At 42.5% G+C, this 23,838-nt stretch overlaps 1 protein-coding gene across 1 annotated transcript in view; it reads right to left on the reverse strand.

Moving 5' to 3' along the window:
• Positions 1-23,797, reverse strand: part of xirp2a (xin actin binding repeat containing 2a) — a 41,555-nt gene extending 17,758 nt beyond the window's left edge. The window contains exons 1-2 of the mRNA XM_079581930.1: positions 23,397-23,797; positions 6,004-6,079 (exon numbers count right to left, since the gene is read on the reverse strand). Of these exons, the coding sequence (XP_079438056.1) occupies positions 6,004-6,079; positions 23,397-23,594 (274 nt within the window). The 5' untranslated portion in view covers positions 23,595-23,797. The remainder of the gene's footprint in view (positions 1-6,003; positions 6,080-23,396) is intronic.
• Between the last annotated feature and the right edge of the window lie 41 nt (positions 23,798-23,838).

Genomic DNA, 23,838 nt, shown 5'->3' on the forward strand with positions numbered 1-23,838 from the left:
TGTGACTGATACGGTTCTTTATGTAGCATTATCATTGTTGTTTCATAATCAGCATTACTCCTTTTTGGGGAATGTTCACAGTATATGAGTTTCAGTCGGCTAATGCCTTAATGTAAATGCCATCTTGAAAATGGTAATTTCTACCATGATCAGAAACTGCAAGTGTGTATAATCCATTATTCTGCTGTTGTTTCCTTGTTGTTGTTTTGTTCCTTTTGCACTATGTTCCTTTGTACTTTTGTGAAATGAGAATTTAGATTGTATTGATTTTTGGGGAGGGCGCTTATAAGCTCTTTGCTTCGGCCCACTCAGAATGTTTACTGCTCCAATAAACAACTAAACTAAACTAAAACTAAACTCGCGCACTACATTCATTCACACAGGCGGTGGGTGAAGGGTCTTGCCCAAAGACACAACAGTCTGCACCTCAACCTCTCAGTTATTGGACAACCCACTCGTCTGCTTCTGTCACCCACTTACTCTTGATTGTCAATATGAGATTAACTCAGTGGAGAAAGTAACCACTACTCCGAGAAATAAAGCTAATTAATAAATGCATGTACACTATCTTGTTCTGAGAAAAACAATCCACGAATAAGAGCAAATAGAAGAGTTTTCAAACCTTTTATAATCAGGCCGTTTTATATTGGAAAAAACTCTTACAATGATGTATTAAAAACAAAAAAGTAAACAACAGTATTAGTAATTGAATATTCTAGTTTATATTAACTGTCGAAACATTGCAAAAGATTGGGAAAAGTGCTACCTCTATATAAGCCTGTGTGTGGGCTGACTATTTGTACTTTTGACTTCAACTTGAAAACATAGAAACAAATAGGCCCTGGATACTTCCTGGACCCTCTGTGTGAGTCTTACAAAGCTAAAGAATGTAATTCTGATGCCATGTGACAGCAGCGTGTCCTACTCATCGTCTGCTTTTAGCTTTGAGACGTGGAAGCTGTCAGGAAGAGAAATACGCCACGTCTGAAAATACCCCGGCTTTTTCACCCAGTGCGTCCTATAAATATGGGTCAGAAATCCTACACCTGAGGCTGCGGCGCTGTAACCTCGCACCAGGAGTGATGACAGAAACACAAGGATAATGCGCTCATTTATCACCGCAGATAAACCGGCGCGTCACGGTATGAGGCGGCGTGACAGCCACAGACGTGACGCTATTGACGAGCGCGGACCCTCTGGTTATCTCGGGCTTCTGGCAGGGTATGCAAACCATGTATATGCAAAGCTGCCATAGCACAGAGCTGAGGTAACCGCACTCTGCAGCAGAGAGAGGAAAATAAACCGTCCTATTTTAGACCAACTGTCTGCAGAGTCATGTTCCTCTGTAATGCTCTGATTTACAGAAGGAGAAGTGACAAAAGTTCAACAACAGCTCATTAAAAAGCGCTTTTCGAAAAGGTTACTTCAACCTTTTTATGCTTGCCCGAGTGTTTGATTAGCATTCTCATTAGTTCAGACGTCTGAAATAAATGAAGGCCAAGTGTTTGTTTACATTGAGAGTGACAAAAGTTTTCACAGCCACTGATTGTAACCAGTCATTTAGCATTTAATGAAGTTGCGCGCCTTTGATGTGAGTATTATTGGAATGAATGAGCTTGTTATCCACAGCAGGTCTTAATGCTTCAGGTGAGCAAGAGGTTTGGGCGGATTTTGCAGTCTGAATGGATCCGCTTAGCCACGGTGGTTGGTAGTAGAGAAAAGGCAGTTGAAACAAGGCGAGGTCATGGTTCTATATTGAGCCGAAGCCAAGCCCCTGACCTCCTGTCTGTGCCGCCACTGGACCAATACCTCTGAGGTGAGTTTCCCGCTTTGCGTAGTGACTAAAGGAGTGTGTCGAGAAAGAGGAAAGAACAAGAGAGTAATTTGAGTCTGTTGTAGGCCACCGTATTGGGACGTCCCCTAATCGCAGAGGTGTCGCTTCCTTTCCTCATCGCTGGAACCTTAAGCAACCCTGCTTTCTGTTCCGTACTTACAGGCCACAGACTTTAGCTGCGGCAGGTTTGACACGAGGCATAAACCAGCTACACTAATTGAAATGTCAGCCACGGAGGCCAATTTCTCCCTTACCAATGAAAGCAAAACAGACACAATAATTGAGCTGTCAAACGCGTCAAAATAACTTCTCCGGTTTACATGGGGGATAGAATTGGGCCCCGAGTGCTTCCTTACGTTAGTCTAAGCACTTTTTCTGAAAATTGCTTTGCTTTCAGTTTATCCCAGATCAGATTGCTCCTGGTTATATCTAGTGGAAGGAAACAGGAAGAGCCCATGCATGTTTTATAACCAAGTCCAAATCCTACTGGAATCGCCAAGACGCACCAAAGCACGCACATCGTTCTCTCAATAAACACCTCATGCTCCAATCCACTTCAGCTTAGTTCTGATTTTACATCCGAGATTCCTCCTGTGTTCTCTGCCGGGGAACATCACACCAATTCATTATCATCGAAAATGTCATCAAGCGTTTCCAATCTGTCTCCTTCCACCTGTGCTAAGTGAAAAATCCCTTTCAAAAAAGCGGCTCTGACAATCGGATTCGGCTGTTAGGAGCGTAACAAAAGTCAACCTTGGCACACTGATAACACACACATGAGGCTTACCGTTTATATTGGATTGGTCGCCCTTCTAGGCAAAATACAATAGATCCAACACAAAACAGAAAAGGGCTGTGAGGGTAAGGCAGTGTGGCTTGGAGACCAGCTCCAGCAGTGTGTCCACAGTCGAGTGGGGCCTCGGCATCCAGTGACAGCTGACTTTATTTTAGAATCCCCCTTCGTAAAAAAACAGGATGCACTGGAGAGCGGGGAGCCGGATTGGGCTGGGCTATTTTGGCCGCATGTATCAAGGTACCAAACATGCCCTTAACCTTATGTCAGAGCCGACCAAAGGAGTCAGACGCCTCATACTGTGAACATTTCCACTCACCACAGACCTGGGAGACGCTTGGCATTTGGAAAAAGTGCTAGTTAGGATTGTAAATATCACGGCCTTTCATTACTCAAATAAACACGTGGCTCCTTGGACAACGCATACAACAACTAGTTCATTTAGAGAGGCATAATAAAGTCGAACAAATGAAAGTACTCATTAAGCCTTGCTAAAAATGTCCTCCTTATCCATAGCAACGTGAGATTTTAATTTGCTGCTTATCTCACTTGTACAACAAACTTCTATATTTTAACTAATCACAGCTGCGTAAATAATCACCTATTATTTCAACATGAATGCACCATTAAAGATCAGAAGCCTGTCAGTAAGACTGCACGTATGTAATTCAGTATGCATTATTCTGGCTTTTGAGCCTCAGGGAACGTTATAGGTCTACCTTTAATGCAGTGACCTCTGATATCGTTGGGTCTCACTTACGCCTGGAGCCTTTTCTATTTTTAATCTGTATTTTCAACCACACAACACAGTGTGCCCGCGGGGTTAATTCACGCCTTTTGTTTCCATGTGATTTGATGCCAACATTTGTGTTTATCTCACATGTGAAAGACAAGGTGGCCCACCCAGAGAGCTGCCGTTGGCGAAGCATTGACAAGAGAAAGCCGTGGTTATCGGGGCTGCAGGAGAAGCTGCACTCTGCTGATAATCCGGCTGAAATTGCACATGAATTTCCTGTTCCTAAAGTGGAAAATAAACGTAGCCAGAAAGAATACATAAAGAGGGCTGCGAGAAAGCTGCACGGTAAGTCCATGTTCATATCAGAGGTTTATGCAGATAAGAATCGTGAGTGATTAGTCCCATTGATTTGGAATCCACATAATAAGTCGCACCAGTGTTTCTGTTGCACTAATCGATGTGTACGGCCAATGCAGTAGCTACAGGGAAAACCATTAACCAGCGCCTTCACTTGCAATTGGAAATCATTTTTAGACAACATCAGCATAACATCACCACATAAACATTCATTCTCACTGTTCAACTAAATTTACCGTCTGTAGCGGTTGTTATTGCTTTGGTGTGGTCTGACTAAACTCAGACATTTCATGAACTCTCAGGCTTTCTAGCATTTCTGTGACAATGACCCTGAAAAGTGACCCTGCAAGTTGCAAAATGTATCTATAAACTCGTCCCTGTTAAGAATCAGGATATTACAAATATGTTATGGGAATGAGTTTGGACCACAACTAACTTCATAATTTAGGTATAGGGCCTTTAAAGGGACTATACAGAGTTTAAAAATGTTAAAATTAAGTATTTTCCTCCCCCTACATGTTCCAGCAATGTCCTAATGTGTAGAATGAGCCCAGACCTGTTCACCACAACTTCCTCTATAATCCTGCACTGTCACTCAAAAAGATGTTACTTCAGGACCGAATTGCCGAGGTGGCAGTAGTGAGTATAAAATGGCCAACTTGCATCTCGCCCCTTTAAGACACACACTCACCAAAACATCACATCTCTATAGGCATGGTGGGTGGAGTGTCTTGCCCAAGGACACAATATATGCCAGAGCCGTTATCCAAACTGCAGACATTTTAATTTGTGCACAACTGCAATACTGTACATTCCAGAAGGAACATTTTCATTCCCCTGTAGTTTAAAGGACAGGCAGAATTCCCTCGGTGAGTTACTGATCACACATTCCTTAAAAAAGCTCAGAGTAGTGAGTGAGTAAGCACCATTATAAGGTGAAGGTGAAGTATTAAGTGTGCAATCAAGAAACGCTCTGTAAACAAGGTCAAAAAACAGAAGCTGTAAATGTCAAGGACCACAAACAACACTTAAACTGACGATTATCTCCAGCTTCATTCAGGCGTGTTCCTTTGCGGAGGCCGCTATCGAAATGACAGTGACGTTTAGTGAGGAGGGAGAAAAGGGAAAAAAGAACTCCTTAGGATAACATTATGAAGACATCACCATTTGGCAGAGTAATGAGGGAGAAAATTAATTAAAACAAAAAAGGCACTTGGCACATTCAGGTCCAACTGGATTCATTTACACTCTTTATCTAATTCTTCTGGGCATGTGCTGTCTGACAGGTTTCATCAGCCAAAAAACACTTTCGAGTCATACGCAAGAAGCAACTATTACACTGCACTTAGTTGTATTACAAGAGGGGGGTATGTAAACAACAACGGTGCCTGTTTCAAAGCTGTGGGTTTAGGCGGTAGCTTTCCATCTGCTCACACGTTGCTCTTAATGGTGTATTTAGGAGCGATGGATTTGCAGGAGCATCAGCCCCTTCTGCCTCCAATGTCACCGCTGTCAGTCACCTGCCCCGACAGATTACTTGCCGCTGTCGCTACCTAGACAAAAGCCATCACTCAATCTTGAAGGTGCCTATTTTGGACCGCGTGTATGGAGATTGAGCACAGGAAAGCCTCCCTCCTCTTAGCTCCACATGTCTGCGTATGCTTAGCTGGTATGGCAGCTCAAGATTTGTGATCGCAAGGGTCTTTAACGCCTTGAGACCGCTTCCATCACGTGGGATTCTCGACAATCAACACCTACAGTGGGGTCAAAACGTTTCCAGGTCTTTTCTAATTATTTAAAAAATGACTGTGTTGCAAAATTACAGAAGAGAAGATATTTTAAGAAAGAGTACCAGTGCAAAACATTCCAACATCTAGAGGAGTATGAACACTTTCTGAACACTCTGAAGCTTTGTTTGTCTCCCACTCCATGCTGCAAAGTTAACCGCAAACTGTAAAGCTCTATCTGTGTGCACTGCTATCGGTAAACTAGAGGTAGCTACAATAGCACAGCGCTATCGCAGTAATAGAAGCGCAGTATCTAGGCCCGAGTTCCCATTAAAAAGCTGCCAGGGAGGGAAGCCTTATCTGGCAATGGGCAATCTAGTTTTCAAAAGCAGCTTTGTGCCAAATCTTTATCTCAAAGAACAAATGGGACAGCACATATTGCATTATCCGGCCGCTTGTTTGTTCGACACAGACGCTGATGCAATCATGAGAGCAGTGTCTTTTTGTCATGTGCAATAAAAAATAACTTTGAGAAGTGGAATTTGAAATTACTCACAAACGTCCTGCGCTGAGGCCATGGCACTGTGTGTTGATCGGCTACTGGATTTCTCTCTCGACGTGTGTGTGGCTTCCTGTTCGGACAGAGAGAGAGAGAGAGAGAGTGCTATCAAAAGGAACACCTGTGCTTTTTTGGATACAGAAGATGGACGAGCGATGCAATAGGTCAGCCCCAAGACGCAAGCACACACCCACTCACCCAGGACACACGCCTCAAGCATGCAAAAACACATAGGCAGTGTTTCTGGTGAAATGCTGATGTTTAGACTGTGCACTGAAACCCAAACATCCGTGAGAATATGACCTTGATCCCGATAAGGCAGCGAGGCATTGACGGAGAACTTGGCAAACAACACTTGGTTGAATTTTAACAGCGCCACCTGAGCTGTTCCAAAGGTGTTCCTTGAGTGATAAAAGGTGCAGTGCTGTGTAATGGCATGTCCTGGCTGAATACAGCCTTGTGTTTTTGTCCCTTGGAAGCATTTTGTCAAAACTCTGAAGTCTGTCTGTGCAATGTGCCTATTCTGTTGCAAATCACCCCCACAGGGAACAAGCACACCTGTGCCTGCGCGCGTGCAAATGTATGGGTGTGTTTCTGCATTTGCAAATCAAATGTGTTCCCCGTAGCGTTCTTTGAACAGCTTCTCACCGGGTGCTGGTGTGCAGAGACAACAAACACTCACCGGGAGAAGTGTGCGGCGCACACACACCTGCAGCCGGCGTCTCTCTCTGCTCAAGGTGTCAAGCATCGTTTAAAATGTGCTGAAGGACACAACATTGTCCTCAAAATCCCATTTACCAATCCCCTACAGGCATGCATGGTCATTTGCATACCTTCCTACACAGGAGGGAACACACAGGGACTGTAAGAGTGCAGTCATTCCTGCCTTTCTGTCACTGCCTCCACTGAAGCAGCTCTCACATCAAATAAAGCTGCACTCACTGAGGTGCAAATAGCCAGAACAGAGAAGACCAAAGCTAACCACGGCTTCCCACTCAGGAACATGTTGTTCCATATCGTCTACACAGTGTTAAAATGCTAAAGAGGTGATTAAGTCCAAGGCTGCTACAGAATGTGAAGACTGCGGTTCAAGTTCATAATGAATGCTTATACAAGAGAATTAACTGTACTCTTTGCCAACATCACTTCCACCTCAGTGTGACAAAAGCAGAACAACCGACAGAGCAAATAAAACAGCACATTTCAGCATAAACAAAGTTAGAAAAATACATTGGGTTGGAAAACAGCCTTGAGTCGTGAATAGCGCTGGCGTAAATGTTTTTAACCCTGTCGTTTTTAAGAGCAAACAAAAATGCAGGTCTGTTAAGAGAATTGACGAAGCGTGAAGCTTGTCAAGGGCAACAACAGATAAATAAAACACTGCTCTAATGCACTGTTGAACAAAGTGAATGGAAAACTTTTAAAGGTGCAATCTGTAGGATTTGGAGCTTGTTGATTTTGTTTAGTCACTCTACCCTAGTGTAAATTGCTCTCACGTACAAATGTATCATGAAATGCATAAAGCTCTCGCAGGAGCTCACAGCCAACTGCTTTTAACCAAAAAACAAAACTATTTCTTCTGTGACTCTGAGTTACTATCAAAATGCCTCCTAAAAAATTGAAATAACACACTTATTTTTCTCGCATGTATAACTTCGCCCTCAGGATCACAAACAAAGTCTGCATTTATCCGCGTTATAAATAAAATAAGATGGAGCTCAGCACGACAACAGCCTGACATCTCATGCAACAATCACAAAGAGTTGTGCAGCTTTGAGTCAGTGCCATATGTTCCCATTGGCGCCGGCTTCACACGGGAAGGAGGCGCAAGGGAAGGGGCCGTGGTGCTACAGTCTGCATACTGTATCTCTGCTAATGAGCGCCCGTACGGCTGCAACATGATGGAAAAACAAATAGAAGGGAGGTTAAAGAAACTAAATATTTGGATATAATCTTCTTGGATAAACATCTGAGGCTTCAAAGGACAATAAACCTTGTTTTGCAGGAACGTCTTTTCAAAGCTGAAGTTTCCGTTGTATAAGAAGTGAGTTGTCACACCACGCTTCTTTACTGTATATGCATGCAATGTTTTTTTCATATCTGTCATATTGCATCACAGTGTGGTCATAAACATCAGCTTCTGAAACCAGTAACATCTTTGTATAAACAGACAATTAAGATACAGAACAAGAGACCTATGAGATGGCACCATAGTGATGTCATTGTACATTCTCTCGTCTCATGGTGAGACTTCAGGGCTCTCTCAGATGCTCCACCAGAGCCCCTGTCAGTGGGGACTGTGTGCTCCCAAAGTTCAGGACATCTTTTAGACAGTCCAGCTTCTCCTTCAAGGGGAATCAACTGTGGAACTCTTCCCACTGGACTAAAACGGCAGACTATTGTCAGCATCTTTAGCAGAGAGCTCAAACAGTGGCTAAAATTGGGCCAGAGGTTTTCCCTTTTTACCCACCGTAACATAAAAGCCTCCAATGGAGAAGTGTTGAAAATGAACAAATGTGCTTTAACACTTGAAACAACTCATCTGGTTCGATCCAATATTATTGTTTTGTAGATAAATAAATAATCATGTGCATCTTAAAACTTTTTGTAGCAATCTAAACTACTTTATAGCCTTTAGACTATTTTTCTTGTATAATGTAAAATAACGTGGGTATCTAAAAAATATCCTTCTGTTTGATGATATTGTAAAAAGTAAAAGTAAGTTATACTTAATGTCAGCCGGGGAGCACTCCTCTTTAAGTACACCGTGTACAGGGCAGCAGCGCAAAAGTGCGCGAGAAAAGGAGTAGCGGACACGTACTCCAGAGTGTGGGATGGCGTTTTCAGTGCATAAGAGAGAGACAGACTGAATAAGCAGGATGAAAACATGAAACATGCGCTCATGAAACAAAACACTGGTTCAGGCAGATGTGTTTTATGAGCGAGTTATATGGTTAAAAACCATATAACCATATAAAAACAGTAGGTTAACATATTTAACATACTTTTGTTGCATGCAAAAGATATGGTTTTCCTCTATCTTTGTGATTTGCTAATTGCAGCCTTTCAAATTTCACTTTCAGTGTGAGTGCCGCCCTAAGGGACAAAGCATAGAAATCTGTCTGAAAGATGACAGACTAAGACAGGACATAAAGAATAACTTTGGTTAATGAAATCAATTCAGGCCATTGGGGAGCGTTTGATATGTGACAGACTGTTAAGAAGCTAGAGGAACCATGGTAACGGGGACTAGTAACATGCACTCCTAGCCTGCGGGGGTGACACTCTGGCTGAGTCCACGTCCATACTGATGCCTATTAGAGAGGGGAACAACACGGGAGAAATCAGGCGTGAGCTGGGACTCCACTCTCTCACACTGATTGTCTCGTGTCAGCTGTTGACATTTTACTCCTATAACAACCGCTGGTCGTTCTTGCAGGACTTTAATGGGATAAAGCGCGAAGAGGGGTGTCAAAGGGAAGTCCACTCCTCACATATCTGCTAAGTGTCCTTTGGCCTGCCCCCTCCACTGTCAACCCTTTAAAATGTCGCTCTTAAAAAGTCCATTAATCTACACTTGTGATCAGGCTTCGACTCGTTTTCCAGGTGATTTCAAAGGAGGAGACGAGACGATAATGTCATAACGTCAAAGGGCGTGTAGTAGTGACACCGCAAAGGGCAGGCAGGAGGAAGTAACTCAACTAGTATATGGAAAACCTGAAGAACTTCCTCCCCTTCTATTTATGAAAGATGAGAGAAAAGTCTTCAAGATGGTGTCCGTAAAAACATACAAACACAGAAGGAGATTCCGCTGAAACTAATCTTGCTGCACTAATTCCCATACAGGACAACAACATAAGTAAAGGACATTTTTATTTTCGGCTGTACGCTTTCGTTTGTCACGCTGTCAATCCAAAAGGTTATGCTCAAAGACCATCTGCTCTCTGAACAATGATTTCTGAGCCAATAACCTTAGTTGCGTCAGCGTCTTGTTTTTTTATCTCAAAGTCCGCCTGGCTTCACCTGACAACTCAAAAGTGAATTTGCTTCGGGAGTTTTTTCAGCTTCAGCATCCGCTCCGATCGATGCGGAGCACTGGTTTCTCATCTGATGTGACATTTTGGAGGAGTGAGGTTGTCCAGCTCGAGAGGAGGGAAACTTTGTAAGCTCTATTTTTGGACCAATGTGAGCTTTCGGATCTTGCCTCATCCTTGTCTTTGAGCTCAGGCTGTCTTCATCATTCTTTTCCTTCAGCTTGATTTGATCTTTAGCAGCTCATTTTTAATATCTGACCTCGAGCTGTCTCAAAAAAACGCAACAAACAACCAGAAGCAGATTGACATAAAACTAGCATATGGAATACACTGGATATGCAGTAGAAAAAGAATCAATTCCTTGCGGTTTTAATTAGACTCATCATGAATGGTGAGGTGACTGTGGCGCTCACTGTGTCGGAGATTGGTGCCGATCCAGGAAAAAAGAACTGATTCAGGTTTTGGTTCTAATCCAAAAAACGATTATGGCTGAGTTAGTTTTACACTTAGCAGAAAAACTGTTACAGGCAGACTGATATAGCAAGTTGTTTAATGTTTATATCAGTTGATGTTGCAAGGCTGTTTAATTTAGTGTAGAAAAGTCCAGTTCAATTTATCAAACAGCCAGGGGATGCATTTTTGTAATGAATGAAATGCTACACTCAATGACTGGTTTTGGAACTGGTAAAAGGCTCTTCAATAATGAAAATAAATAAGTAATATCAGAGATGTTTCTTCAGTAAATTTGTCCCCAGTGTTGGAGTCACTGTGTTTCTTACCAGTCACAAACCTGGATAAACAGAGACTTAAAGCAGGAGAGGCGTCTGTATTATGTATAATAAAATGAGTACACAAATCACAGCACATCACGGACGGTGCCAGAGGGGAGAAGAAAAGACGAGAGTGGCTTCTGTTAGCTGATAGTCTTCGTGTTACTTTCTCGGCTCCAAAGTGGAAGAAGTCCCTCCTAATTAGTGCTCTGTGTGTGTCCTGTTGGCGTTAATTCAGTTTAATTAAAGTCAATTCAATGCCTCTGAATGGTGTGTGGCTGCAGAGGCTGTGACAAGCTCCGTCTGCCAGGAAGAGAGAGAGAGAGAGAGTTCAGCCGTGATTCACTGTTTGGGTCTGTCCATTTAAATGACAGAGCGGTGACTACATGCCTGAATCCTCAAGCGCTGTAGTATTTTTAACGCATACATGCTCCATCTGACAGCTCTTGGGGGCCGCGCATGTTGGAAAGCCGCCTTACGGGTTTTCGCTGGGGTGGCGCGCAAGTGGGAGCTCTCGAACATGACTCACGAGGCTCCACCGCAGTAAACAAATCGCAGGGATGACCAAAGCCGCCACCAGTTGCGCCGGATTTGTCTCCACTTACTGCACTTAGCCCCCCCCCCCCAACCCCCAACCCCGCCTCCCCTCCCACTGGCCCAAGCCACTGGAGCGAGGTTATTACATCTAAATAAAAACCGTTACCGTGCAGAGAGAAGGCACTAGCGCCATAGAAGAAAGGCTGTTGTTTAAAATGCTAAAGGTTAGGTAAGATTACTCATAAGTCGTTTAACACAACTAATACTTTCTCAATGAGTGTCTTGACCTTTGTTGCAAGTGGGAAGCAACAACAGAGAGGCAGGGTAGAGAGGCCAACATATTGCAGAGTAGTTAGTTCAAGTAGAAGCTAAAAGCAGTCAACCGCATAATTACTAAAGATAAAAGTACTGCGGAATGATTTGAGCATAAAAATGTGGTTAGGCAACAATGTTTCAAGGGTAGTGTAAAATAAAGTGTTTCCAAGTACTGTGATTCACTGGATGCTAAAATTCATAGAAGTACAATTTCTTCACATAAAAAGGGGTTAGAAAGGATGCAAAACCAAAGATGCTACATGTTACTGATGAGAGTTAGCAATTACAATAGTATGCAGTAGTAGAAGGAGAAATACTTCATTAGTATTGGTAAAGCAGGTAGTAATAGCAAACAGTAATACAGTCTGTAAGTAGTCCTAGTTATGGTAGAAGTTTTTGCAGTAGTCGCACATACTTATCACTTGGGAAAAAAGCCTTAACCTCTTACCCCTCGCTTTTTTGCCGTGTTTCCGTTACTGTTTTTTGTCACTTGTTTCTAGTGTTATTGTTGCTTTACCAGGATGTTTATGGGTAAAGCCGAACTGGAGAAAATGCACTCAGCTAAAGGTGCACTATGCAACCTTTTAAGAGTAAAAAAAATCGTAATATTTGTGTATATTTGACCTTGTAGTGACTAACTGAATGCTCTCCCTCACAGTGGCCTTTATGACTCCAGGATTAGTTGTTTTTATGGGTTCGTACCAGAAACTGGCCAGCAACCCCAAATCAATTGATTCTGGAGCATCTTAAAGCATCATAAAGTCACTTATGACCCTTTTCCACCAAGCTGGTGCTGGTTCCGGGCCGGTTACAGTTTCAGAACCGTTTCTTTCGTTTTCCACTGAAAAAAATGCTGGCTCTTGGTTCTAAAAACTGGTGCCAGTTGGGAATCAGTTATAAGCTGGGCCAATAAACTAGTACCAGTGATGTCAGCGGCAGGGGGTGTGGCCTTCTCTTCCGAGAAACAACCAATATTAGTTAGTTAGTGCTTTTAACTTCCAGGAGAAGTCAAAACAGTCTCTCTGCTTTATGCTCTTTCGCAACAGCTAAAACAAGAGGGAGCAGTTAGAAAGAAGAAATGAAAATGTTAACGGCTGCTGTGACATGAGCATAAATGTATTTTTGTGCATTTTAAAGCAGAAATGGCTGTATTAAAATGTTACTATCCATGTTTTATGTGACAGTAAACTTCCCAAAGCGTTGCTATGACAATAGGCACAATGCCAGCTCTCATTTTGGTGGAAAACTACGAATAGAAAAGTCGTGTAGTGTGTGCTGCCCTTAAGTTAGTACAGAACCAAACCGGTACCAGCACCAATTACGAACTTGCACCTTGGTGGAAAAGTCCTAATAGTCACCGCAAGGTCAAATATACAAAAAATATTACTTTTTTTTGTTTTTCCCTTAAAAAGTTGCATAGTGCACCTTTAAGAGGTTAATATTTGTTCTACTTTACTCCAAAAAACTTTTCCATGACTTATAGTTGTTCTAAATGAGTGTTTGTTTTCTATGTTCTGTTATAATGTCAGTGAGGCCTGTGGAAAGAGGATTGAATGGGCCTTTGTTGCTTCATGCTTTTTCCAGTCAAAACATCACAATATCCCTGTTTTTTTGCCTCCAAACAGATAACTTGTGCAGCTGTTGCCTTCACCTCTGGGCCCGGATCATCTGGGCGCGCTGAATAAACAGATGAGTGAATAAATGCATGAGTGGCCGACTGAGAGCCTTGCCTAATTGCACGAGGTAATTGTCATCTTCAAAGCTGTTGTAAGGATTCATTTGCACAAATTTAGCATTGCTAAAGCAAATACAGCTCATCTGATTCTGCACTGTACGACGGGATTAGTCTCATTCAGAGCGATTTAAAACATTTGTCAAGTTAAGTCATGCAGGACGCAGTGAAGTCTATTACTGCCAGTTCAGGATCAACACAAAGTAGATCAATCAAGCTGATAACGCAGTTTGAAAGGACTTAATCAGCAAATCTCAAACATGGCAATTATAAAACCAGTACAATGCAAGCAAGAAGGTCGGTCACAATGAGGTCTTATTTTTATAACGGGGGTGTCCTCAAATTGTCCAGATCTTAACCACATTGAGAATCTCTAGGAGGCTTTGCACAGTGGTCAGACTCGTAAGCTTTTCAAAAACAATGTCGAATCGAAGGTGTGCCGTGATCTAAGCTCAAACTGATCCAATAAAACAGTAAGGGGGGGTCAGTCTGTGTATTTTCCCCAACCCCATAAAAGAGGCAGGGCAACACAAAAGCATCAGCCAGAAAGAGATTTGTTTTCAAGCTGCTTTTTGTGCAAGAATAATTTGAGAAAGTTTGACATGACCCAAATGGTGACGGTCAAATGGCTGGTTTCGGAACAACCCAAAAAAATTGCAGCTCTTGTGGGGTGTTCCTGGTCTGCACAGGTCAGTACCTCACAAAAATGGCCCGCAAAAGGAACAGGGTGAACCTGCAATCGAGGGAGATCCGAGAAATACACCTAGAGTTGATATTGATGGCTGGTCATGACTGAGAAGAAGTCTGAAGGGGGAATTTGTAAGAAGACATAAAGTGCATAATACAAAAAGCTTATCCCTGGCATTATGATATGAATAGTATGTGTATAATAATCTCCATTCTCCAGTGTTTGTCAAGTTTGTCTTTCCCACTGTGTTAAAATAGCGCACAGCACACTAAAGCATCTCACAGCTAATCGGTTGGCCTCTTTCATCACCTCCTGTTTGTTGGCGTTACGCAACATTGAGCATTGTTCTTTTGAAGGTCATCCCGCTTTTCAACCTACCCTCCGATTTTCTCTCCTGTCTAACTCCTTGGCAACTGCGCCGTGTTTGTAGCGTAAGCGTTCCCTTTTATGCAATTCTGAAAAGACGAACAAAAACTTTGCCTTTCAAGAGGCGTTCAATCCGGCATCAAGTTGGCTACATTACAACTTTATAGGCAGGAAAAGATCCACCCACATCAATATTTCAACTACAGCTGGCCACAAAGGAAAGCAGGAAGAGTGATATTGTCCAGGGGCAAACCAGAACGAGAGGAAATTAGGAAAGGTAATATGTATGACTCAAATAGAAAGGGACGGAGCCTGAAGGAATGGCAGTACAAATTGAAGGTAGACTATGAATGACGCTATAAAGATGACAAGGAGCAGCGTCAAGGCGCTTTGTGACAATAACATTTTTTTTTCCAAGGCCAGAAGGTAAAGAATGAGAATGGCAACAGAAAGTTTTGCAGAAAGAAAGCAAGCACTGTAAGAGTTTACCATGATGTAGGAAACAGGAAGTATTCATTCACACCCCTTTTGTGATTGTACTTTTGCATAATTTTAAAGCTTGATTGGTTTCTACAGAGGCTGCACCTAAACCTTTTAAATTTCTACCTTTACCTCATTATTGGAAGGTCATCAGTGTTGAATTTTACCAATGGAAAGGAGGTCTGAATGCTCCGATAAGGTCTAAAAAGGTCTGATAACTTTCTGAACCTCCAGTAAGGGCAGGATATATTGCAAACACAGCTAGCAGAGAGGCAGAATTCATATTTACAGTTCCAAAACACTCAGACAGCAGCTGCAACAAATAGCTTCATTTTTTCCCATTTGAAACCTCGCACAGTGACAACAATGTGAGAAAAGGACGTGCGCTGGTTCTCTGGTCACCACCGCGCTTCATTTTTCAACCCGACACACAAAACTAAGAAAACGCATTCTCATCCCATCTCCAGCGAGGAAGCCTTGTTGGTGCACCCTCACATGACGCAACATTTAGTCAAGAGTTTTCCCTCCGCGCTGTTTGTGGCTCAGCTCTCTCGTCAAAACTTTTCCCTCCGAGAATGGAACGACAAAGACCGATTCAACTCGCTCCGCTTTCGGCGAGGGCTGATTCACGGCGAAATCCCAGGGCAAACGTTTTCTTTAATGAGAGGTTTTAATTAGGGCCGTGACTTGATGGATTGAGGCGGGGAGTCGTAAATCCCCCTCTCTGGCTGTCAAGCTGTCAACGCGGGCCCCCACGTGTCACAGGAAGGTGGAGTGAAAATAGGATTGGGGAGTATATCCAGGGAAGATGTCAGGGGCACATACCTGGGATTTTGATCAGCGCGCATCAGCACCTGAGAGCTGCCCGGTGACGCAGCTGCTGTCCGGCGGCGCTCGCGGCTCAGCGGGCGGGTCAGGGTTAGGGCTCGGACCTGTGCCTATTCCTGGTGTTATTAGGAAGCGTCACGGGACAGCTTTAGACACAGGCGCTGGACGTGTGGCTGTGACATCGATGTTTATTTACACTCTGAAGATGTGACAGGCTGGTGTCTGGATACTGACTTAGTGGCTGACAGCTTTGTGTCCAAGAACAATAACTGTACAGTGGGTTCAGGAAGTACTCACACTTCTGTTACACATCTGTTACGCCGAAAATGCTTTTTGTTCTTGGCATATCTACACTTATATAGAGGCTTATATAGAGGCTGCTCCTTTGTGTATCATGGGCAACAAATGAAATTTACCAGACCTAAACTTCTCAGAATGATCAAAAACAGGACTTTTCAACATTTCCTATCTTTTTCATTTTCTGGACTAGCTGTATAATATAATAGAAAGATATATAAATAATATAGAAAGGTCTGAAAACAATCTGAACCCACTGGTAAGGTTTGACAACTGAAATTGACTTAAATTATTCATTTAAAAATATTAAAGGTCAAGCACAAGAAATGCTCATAACATTTTGATTTTGCGAACCAACTATATTGGCCTTTCTCATGAAAAAACATGACATCTCGCTGACATCCTTCAAGTTAATCCCATCCAACATCATTAGAATTCATTTAGATCTGACACTGAGCAACAAAACGAAGCCGTAACTATTCCTTCACTGTCAAATGCTTCTTTTCTATGTATCCCCTGAAAATCTACTTTAATGGTATGTCTCCGACTCTCATTGTCTATTCCGGACATTTCCCTCCTTATTATCAGTGATCTTAACTGGGCCGAAAACTGCCAGACAGCTGCGGCTCTCCGGAGAGAACCGAGTAGTGAGGGGGGAAAAAAAAGACAAGGAAGAAGAGACGAGAGAGACAAGAAGTGAAAAGTGTCATCGATCTGTCGGGCCTGGAGTGGGACTGACGAGGCTTATCATTATTGAAACATGATTATAATTTGTTAATCAGCCTCTGACCTGCTTCACCTCCTAAAAAATGAGCTCGGGCCCTTCATTTTGATTCTCTCCAGGGCCGCCCCGCTGATCCGTAGTGAATCTTTATCATGTGCGATCCATCATCACCCGGCTTACCCCCTGCCTGTCCCTCCCCTCCGCTCGACCAGCCCTCCCTCCTCTCACTCTCTCTCCGCAATATCCCACTGTCGGCTGAATGTAAATTGTATTTCAGCGTCTTTCATCATCTCCTAATGTTCACTGAGCGATCCGGGCATGATCACTGGGCAGGACTATTTATACATGACGACTCCAAAGTGGCCCGGGACAGTCAGTCAGCTCTGTTTTCAGCGCCTCCCGATTTAAACACAAAACTACTAACATCGTCTGACGCGCCGCATGCCGCATGTGTAATACTGCCTTATATGTGTAAGGCTGACGTTAGCGATGACTAAGACTATGACTGGTCTCAACAAGCTTCTCAGAACATCTGCTTCTCCATCTTACTGTGGAAAGTCAGAGGTACAAAATGAAGTATTAACCTCTTATTTTTCTCCAGTTCAGCTTTACCCACATCTAAAAGCTTCTCGACTGGAGCCTATAGGCCAGTGTAACACCTTATTTGAAAGCTAAGACCTACAGACCTACAAAACTGATCTAAACTATCCTGGTTAAATAAAGGTAAATAAAAATAAATAAATAAACTGATCTCTTTCCTCGTTGTTGCCATCACTTTTTAATTTTTTTGTCACTTTTTCATCGCATTTTTGTCACTTTTTCGTCCAATTTTTGCTACATTTTTGTGCCATTTTTGTCACTTTTTCGCCGCATTTTTGTCACTTTTTTGTTGATTTTTTGTCACTTTTTTGCCGCATTTTTGTCACTTTTTTGTAACTTTTTCGTCACATTGTTGTCGCTTTTTTGCTGCATTTTTGTCACTTTTTTGTTGCATTTTCATCTGTTTCAGTCTCATTTTTGTCGCTATTTACACTGGGGAAAAAAAGTATTTGGCCAAACTCCAAATGAAAGTCAATTTCCCCACTGTAGATGCTTGTTTTTCAAGAACTTTTAGATTTGGGTAAAGCCAAACCAGAGAAAATGTGCTCTGTTCAGATGGGGGTTAAGAGGTTAAACAAATACAACATGAAAGGGTTTTATAATCCATATTACAGCACATTCAGAAAGTGTTCAGACCTCTTCAAATTAAATCTTACTATGTGGCAGTGACAAATACTAAAATCAAACTATCTCTAGTATTTGTATTTAAATGTCTTTAGCTTTGATTAAAGCGCACATTCACTGTGGCATAACTTGAATTAATTCAAAAGAATGCACAAGGACAAAAAAAACATCTGAATGTGACAGCAGCACTGTGAGACAAATGATGCTGTTTTTGTAATGTTTGGTGACTTGGTGTTGGGGTTGAAACGTGGGGAAACTAACTGGTGTAATTCTGTAAGTGTGTTATTAGGAACAGATAATACAATATCTTCCCTCTGTTGCTTTTTTCTCAAGTGTAACAAAAAAAAGCGTATATATTGATGGAACGACATGACATGAATAAATAAAAGTAGCGCGATGTGTTAACTGAAAGTGTACTATACATTTTACTCAAAGCGCAGTGTAAAATCCTCATGTGTTTATGCTAGCGCTGTGTCTGAGCTTTTAAAGAGGATGTAAACTTAGAAGGAGGAAGCAAACACTTTCATATAATTAACTTAACTTCACATAATCAGTAACTAGACGCGGCTACTCAAACTATTCTCTTTTTTTTATTATACAATGCACGCCTTTGTCTATTGTGCTGTGTTTCGCATCAGTTGAAGCGAGTTGCAATATTGTCGAGTGGGGAACGGTGAAGTTGCGGCTACTGTTGCTGTGTGGCTTTATTAATTTTAGTTTTCAGCTCGTACTTGGGTCAGTGAAATAAATAGTTAATTACAAGGGAACTAAATAAGTGAAGACTGCAACAGCTTCAGAGAGTTTTGATGCTGACGAGAAAAAGACTCTAGCTTGGATTGTTTGGCCTTGCCCTTTCGTCAAGTTTGTGATTCTGAGGCCTGACTCTTTTTGTTTACTTACATTTCATTAATATTTGGTAGCATTGCCTTTAAACTGTATAATGTGGGTCAAACGTTTTGGATTTCCTTCCACAAGCTTCTCACAATAGTCGGCAGGAGTTTTGGTCCATTGAGATGTTATTCCAATATTTCCACATAGAGTTCTTTCTTCATGATGTCATCTATTTTCTGCACCAGTCCCTCCCACAGCAAAACAGCCCCACAGCATGATGCTGCCACCCCCGTATTTCACAGTTGGGACGGTGTTCTCAGGCTTGCAAGATCCCTCTTTTTCCTCCATACATGACGATGGTCATTATGGCCAAATTATTATTATTTTTTTTTGTCAGACCACAGGAAATGTCTAAAAAAATTCAAGTCTTTATCCTTTTTTTATTTGCAAACTCCAAACAGTTTTTTTTTTTATGTCTCTTTTGGAGTAAGTGCTTCTTCCAAGCAGCGTATCCTCTCATGTCGGTAAAGTACTTGTTTCACTCTGGATAATGACAAACGCTTACCAACTTCAGTCAGCATCTTCACCAGGTCTTTTGCATTTGTTCTTGGGTTGATATTCACATTTCACACATTCATCTCTGGGACAGAGAATCTGCCTTCTTTCTGATCTGGATGATGACTGGTCATTTCCATTATTGTTTTAACCAATGAACCTGGCACCTTCAAGTGCCTTGAAATTGCACCCAAGGACGAATCAGACTTGTTCAAGCTTCCAAGGACATGAAATCATCATCGGGGCTTTCATAAATTGTTCTAAAAGATATAGTAATCTTAGTGTATGTAATCTTTTGGCTTTGTAAAAAGTAATACAGAAATTGTGTACAAAATTGTATCTCTCATTATTCTGGCATTTGACATATAGAAATATGTTTTAAAATTCTATTTGACCATGAGAAAAAGTGTAAACATATGGTTCCTGCTGAATGAATTTAAAAAAAAAAACACTTCCACTGTTTTGCAATGCTAACGACAGACATACAATAAATGACTTAAGCAGCTTGACTCGAGGCTATTGGATAATTATTGAACACGCATGCTTCTGTGGGTGGCAGGAGGAAATCTCAGCCACATCACACTGGAGATGACAGAGCCCCATAGATCTGCGTTTATGATCCTGTTACATTTCATTATGCGCTGTAATGCATTGGAATGAATAGGTAGATAACACCACTGACAGAACATCATGCATTGAAAGCAAAGTGAAACACATTCAAACAAAGACAGAGCTGCTAGAGTAAACAAAGCATATCCAAAGATGACACTAAGAGAGGGGCCAATCTAAGGTAAAAGCAAGCATGAGGCCAGTGCAGTACAAAGGTTATTCCTGAATTTGGCAAACAGACTGCAGTGCTCCAACTATTTTGCTGCTAGTGTAGTAAGCAACAAGTCCAGTAGGAATGCGTCATCCACCGGGCGCCGGTGCCAGCTCGATTAGACAATGTGAAAGTGAGACCGGAGCGACGCCTGGTAAAAAGTTAATGGAATTTTTACGATCTGAATGGGCACTAATGAGGACGCCGCTGTGGTCATCCCGTCTGGATCGATGTCCCGCAGACACATCACCGCTTTTAGTTTATTTAAGCTTTAATTAAGTGACTTTGTGAGAGCGCTGCAGCCCATCGATCCATTCCCTATTGAGAACGGGTAGCGACTTGGCGGAAGGCTGTCGCACGTTCCCGTCTATTACTTTTATCTTATGACGCTTAGGAGACAGATTTCACATCCTTCTGCTTAAAAGCTGTAGAAAGGCGGCTGTAGGAATGAGCGATGAGTAAAGTCTAATGCGTGCCTCCGTTTAATCCCCGTCTTTTTTTGAAAACGGGCCATTCACCGAGGCCAAATCAAAGGGGGAAAGGATGATGCTCACAGAGGAAAATCAGTGGGATCCATATTGTAGACAGTAGAGAGGCAACCCGATGCCAGCGATGATTCAGGGTGCGAAAATAACTGTCACCACAGTCAATATGGTCGTCTATAGAGTGACACCCACAAGTACAACAAACAGAGGCTTCAGGAAGTATTCTATTTACTCTTATCTTTACAGTCTGATACTGAAAATGTTCAAATTAAAACACTAGACTCTTCTCTAGAGGCTGTAGTTTTCTGTATCATGACCAATGAGTGCTACATAGTCAAACTAATCCATTGAAAAGAGGTCTGACCACATTCTGAAGCCAGCTTCTCTGATAAAAACTTGAAACATGCTTATCTTATTAGGCAGGTGTGACAGTGTACATTCACTCCCAGCCATTTCCAAGAGCTTTATAGCATGTTATAATTCCCTTCCATATCAGAATGGGATATTTCATTAATTATGCAAATCCCAATAATCTGACAGGCTCGTAAATATCTCTAAAGACATTCTGGGACCCCTGACGAGCGAAATACTAGTCTCATTAACGCAAGGTGATTAGTAATTTGCCTCACTGCGATAAGTGCCATGATTACTATGATTCACACTCTCTTGCACTTAGATTATACTATAGAGCTGCGGTGAACTGACTCCCAGATGTTGCACTGCCACCCACTGGAGGACGAGGGCATCGCACCACAACATCCAGATGAGCAGAGGGGTCAAGTCACACGATGAAGAGGGAAACAATTTAGAGCCAATCCAACCTAAGTCGTGCCGTGTATTACTTGCAATACAGCACTCCTTTGTTACTGTGGAAAGTGCAGTGTAATGTGTGAAGGTCTGTCTGGTGCAGATGTTCCCAGCCTGTGCCTCTAAACAAAGAAAACACATGTCTTGACTGAAATAAACCGCTGTGTCCTCCACACGAGACTGTTTAAAACGCCTGGGAGCTCATCACTCTCTGTTATGACTGGCTTTCCAACAGCACAGTGCTGCTTAAACAATGATACGGGTCACAGAAAGGGAACAGAAAATATGGTGCATCATCAAATATTAAGCCCAGGAGCACAGATGAGCCAGAGACAAGGTCATGTTTTATAACCAACCGGCTGCAAGACTCCAGTGGCTTTCCTCTCTTTGGGACTCTGGGACCGCTGCCCACAAGCTCCATGAACGCAGCTTATTCGAACAAAAGAGGGGGATTCACTGGAGCCGGCACAGCTGGCACAGGGTCACAACATGAGTGAGGTCACATCGGGGAAGGGGCTCTGATGACGGATCAATCAAATAGAATCAAGACAAAAATAGAACAAAACAACAAACCTTCATTCATTTTGGGATCAATATCATGAAGTATGACCATAATATAAATGTAAAAGGTCAAGAGTAGAGTCATCTGTCTCAGAAGCATCAATTACCTAAGTGGTAGTGACAAAATGACAATAAAAAAGACCAGTAAAAAAGTCACACACAAATGATCTGTCACAAAGAGGGAAGTAAGTTCTTATTAGAAACACATCTATAGCACAGTTACTGTAGTGGATCACTGTTGTACAAAGTAAATAGCCTCCACAGTGGAGACAATGACATATGATCCAGTTATGCCTAATGTAGTTTCAGTCCAGTTGAGAAACTACAAAAGAGTGATGTACAGTGTGCACAAACACAGCCTAATGGTCGCTGGGACAAAGTCAGAAACAGCAGAACAACAAAGCAGGGCTTTTATCTCTATCTCAGCCATTAGCCTCATGCAGCAGGAGCCAAACATGTATCAGATAAACTCTTTATATTCCAGCTTTATCTAAGCAGCAGCAGAAAGGAGAGATTAGCTCTGAAGGCATGGCCTCGCTGACTCTTTGCTGTAATGATGTGGATCATTAACGGAGGTAATGTTTGCCTTTTCATCTCAGAGCCAGGTTTAATCCTAATGTAACCACGTCAACCTCAGCTTCTGAAGAGGCTTCTCGTCGCTTCCCGACAGACGACATACTATTACAGGTTATTTTTAAAATTCTGCTAAACCAAAAAGCTCCCAAAAATAGCCTTTAAATAACAGGGTGTTGGGTATCAGCAGGCCAGCAGCAGTGTGCACAAGCTGCCGCTAACTGTCACCAGACACAAACAACTACATCTCCCACAATCCTTTTTATTTCAAACTCAACACAATTAATTGGGCCATTCATTATGAGCTCATGGTTGTTTTGGAGATTCAGTTTAAAGTAATAGCCTCATAAACAGGGAAAAGTAGGTCGCTCGGGCCTCTTTGTCTCATCAGACTTTGGTAAATGAGAGGTTTTCCGTAATGAGCCACTTCAGAGCCAACACACTGACTTTTTTCTTCCACACAAGCCAGAGACGGCTGAGACGGCAAATCCATCTTCAAGAGAAACTCCACATTTTTCTCTAAGCAAAAAAAAAAACGCTTACAAATAATAAAAAGAAAAAAAAAAACTTTATGACCAACCGTTTCCATCTGATGTTGCTTGTCTCTGAGCACTAACAGCTTTAACAGTAAGAGAAATAGATCTTTCTCACTACATTGTATGAAATAAGCGAAATTGTATTAAATACTTTTGTGCATGTGACAAAAAAACTTGTACAGACTCTTTTTCAGGTCACTGACAAGTTGACAAATGGTTGCACTTACCGGCTGTGCCAGCTCCGGCCTCTCGAACATCCTCTTGAGGCTGTCTAGCGGGATGTCAAACCTCTCGATGTGCTTTGTCGCCTGCGGGTCGTCTTTGAGCGCTGGGCTGGTGTCTGCTGCCTCTACCTGCGGCCAGGCGGGACTGCGGGAAACCAAGCCCCAGGGCTCCTCTTCTCCATTTCCTGATTGAATGTCCATTGTTGTAGAAACCGTATCTGGCCTCTCTTACCCCTGCAGGTCGCCGCTCCGAGGGAGGGAAGTCTATTGTGCGAGGTGATCTGGGAGGAAGCGGGGGAGAGAACGGGGACATATAAAGACGGGCGTAAGGAGGATGCGAGAGGTGCTAGAGGTCTGCTCAGCCCAGGACGCTCTCTGGGTTGTGCGGGGACAAGAGGAGGAGAGGAAAGTTCACAGACAAACTTATTTTCCCTCTCTCTCGCTC

The sequence above is a fragment of the Gobius niger genome, assembly GCF_951799975.1.
Source record: "Gobius niger genome assembly, chromosome: 23".
Lineage (NCBI taxonomy): Eukaryota > Metazoa > Chordata > Actinopteri > Gobiiformes > Gobiidae > Gobius > Gobius niger.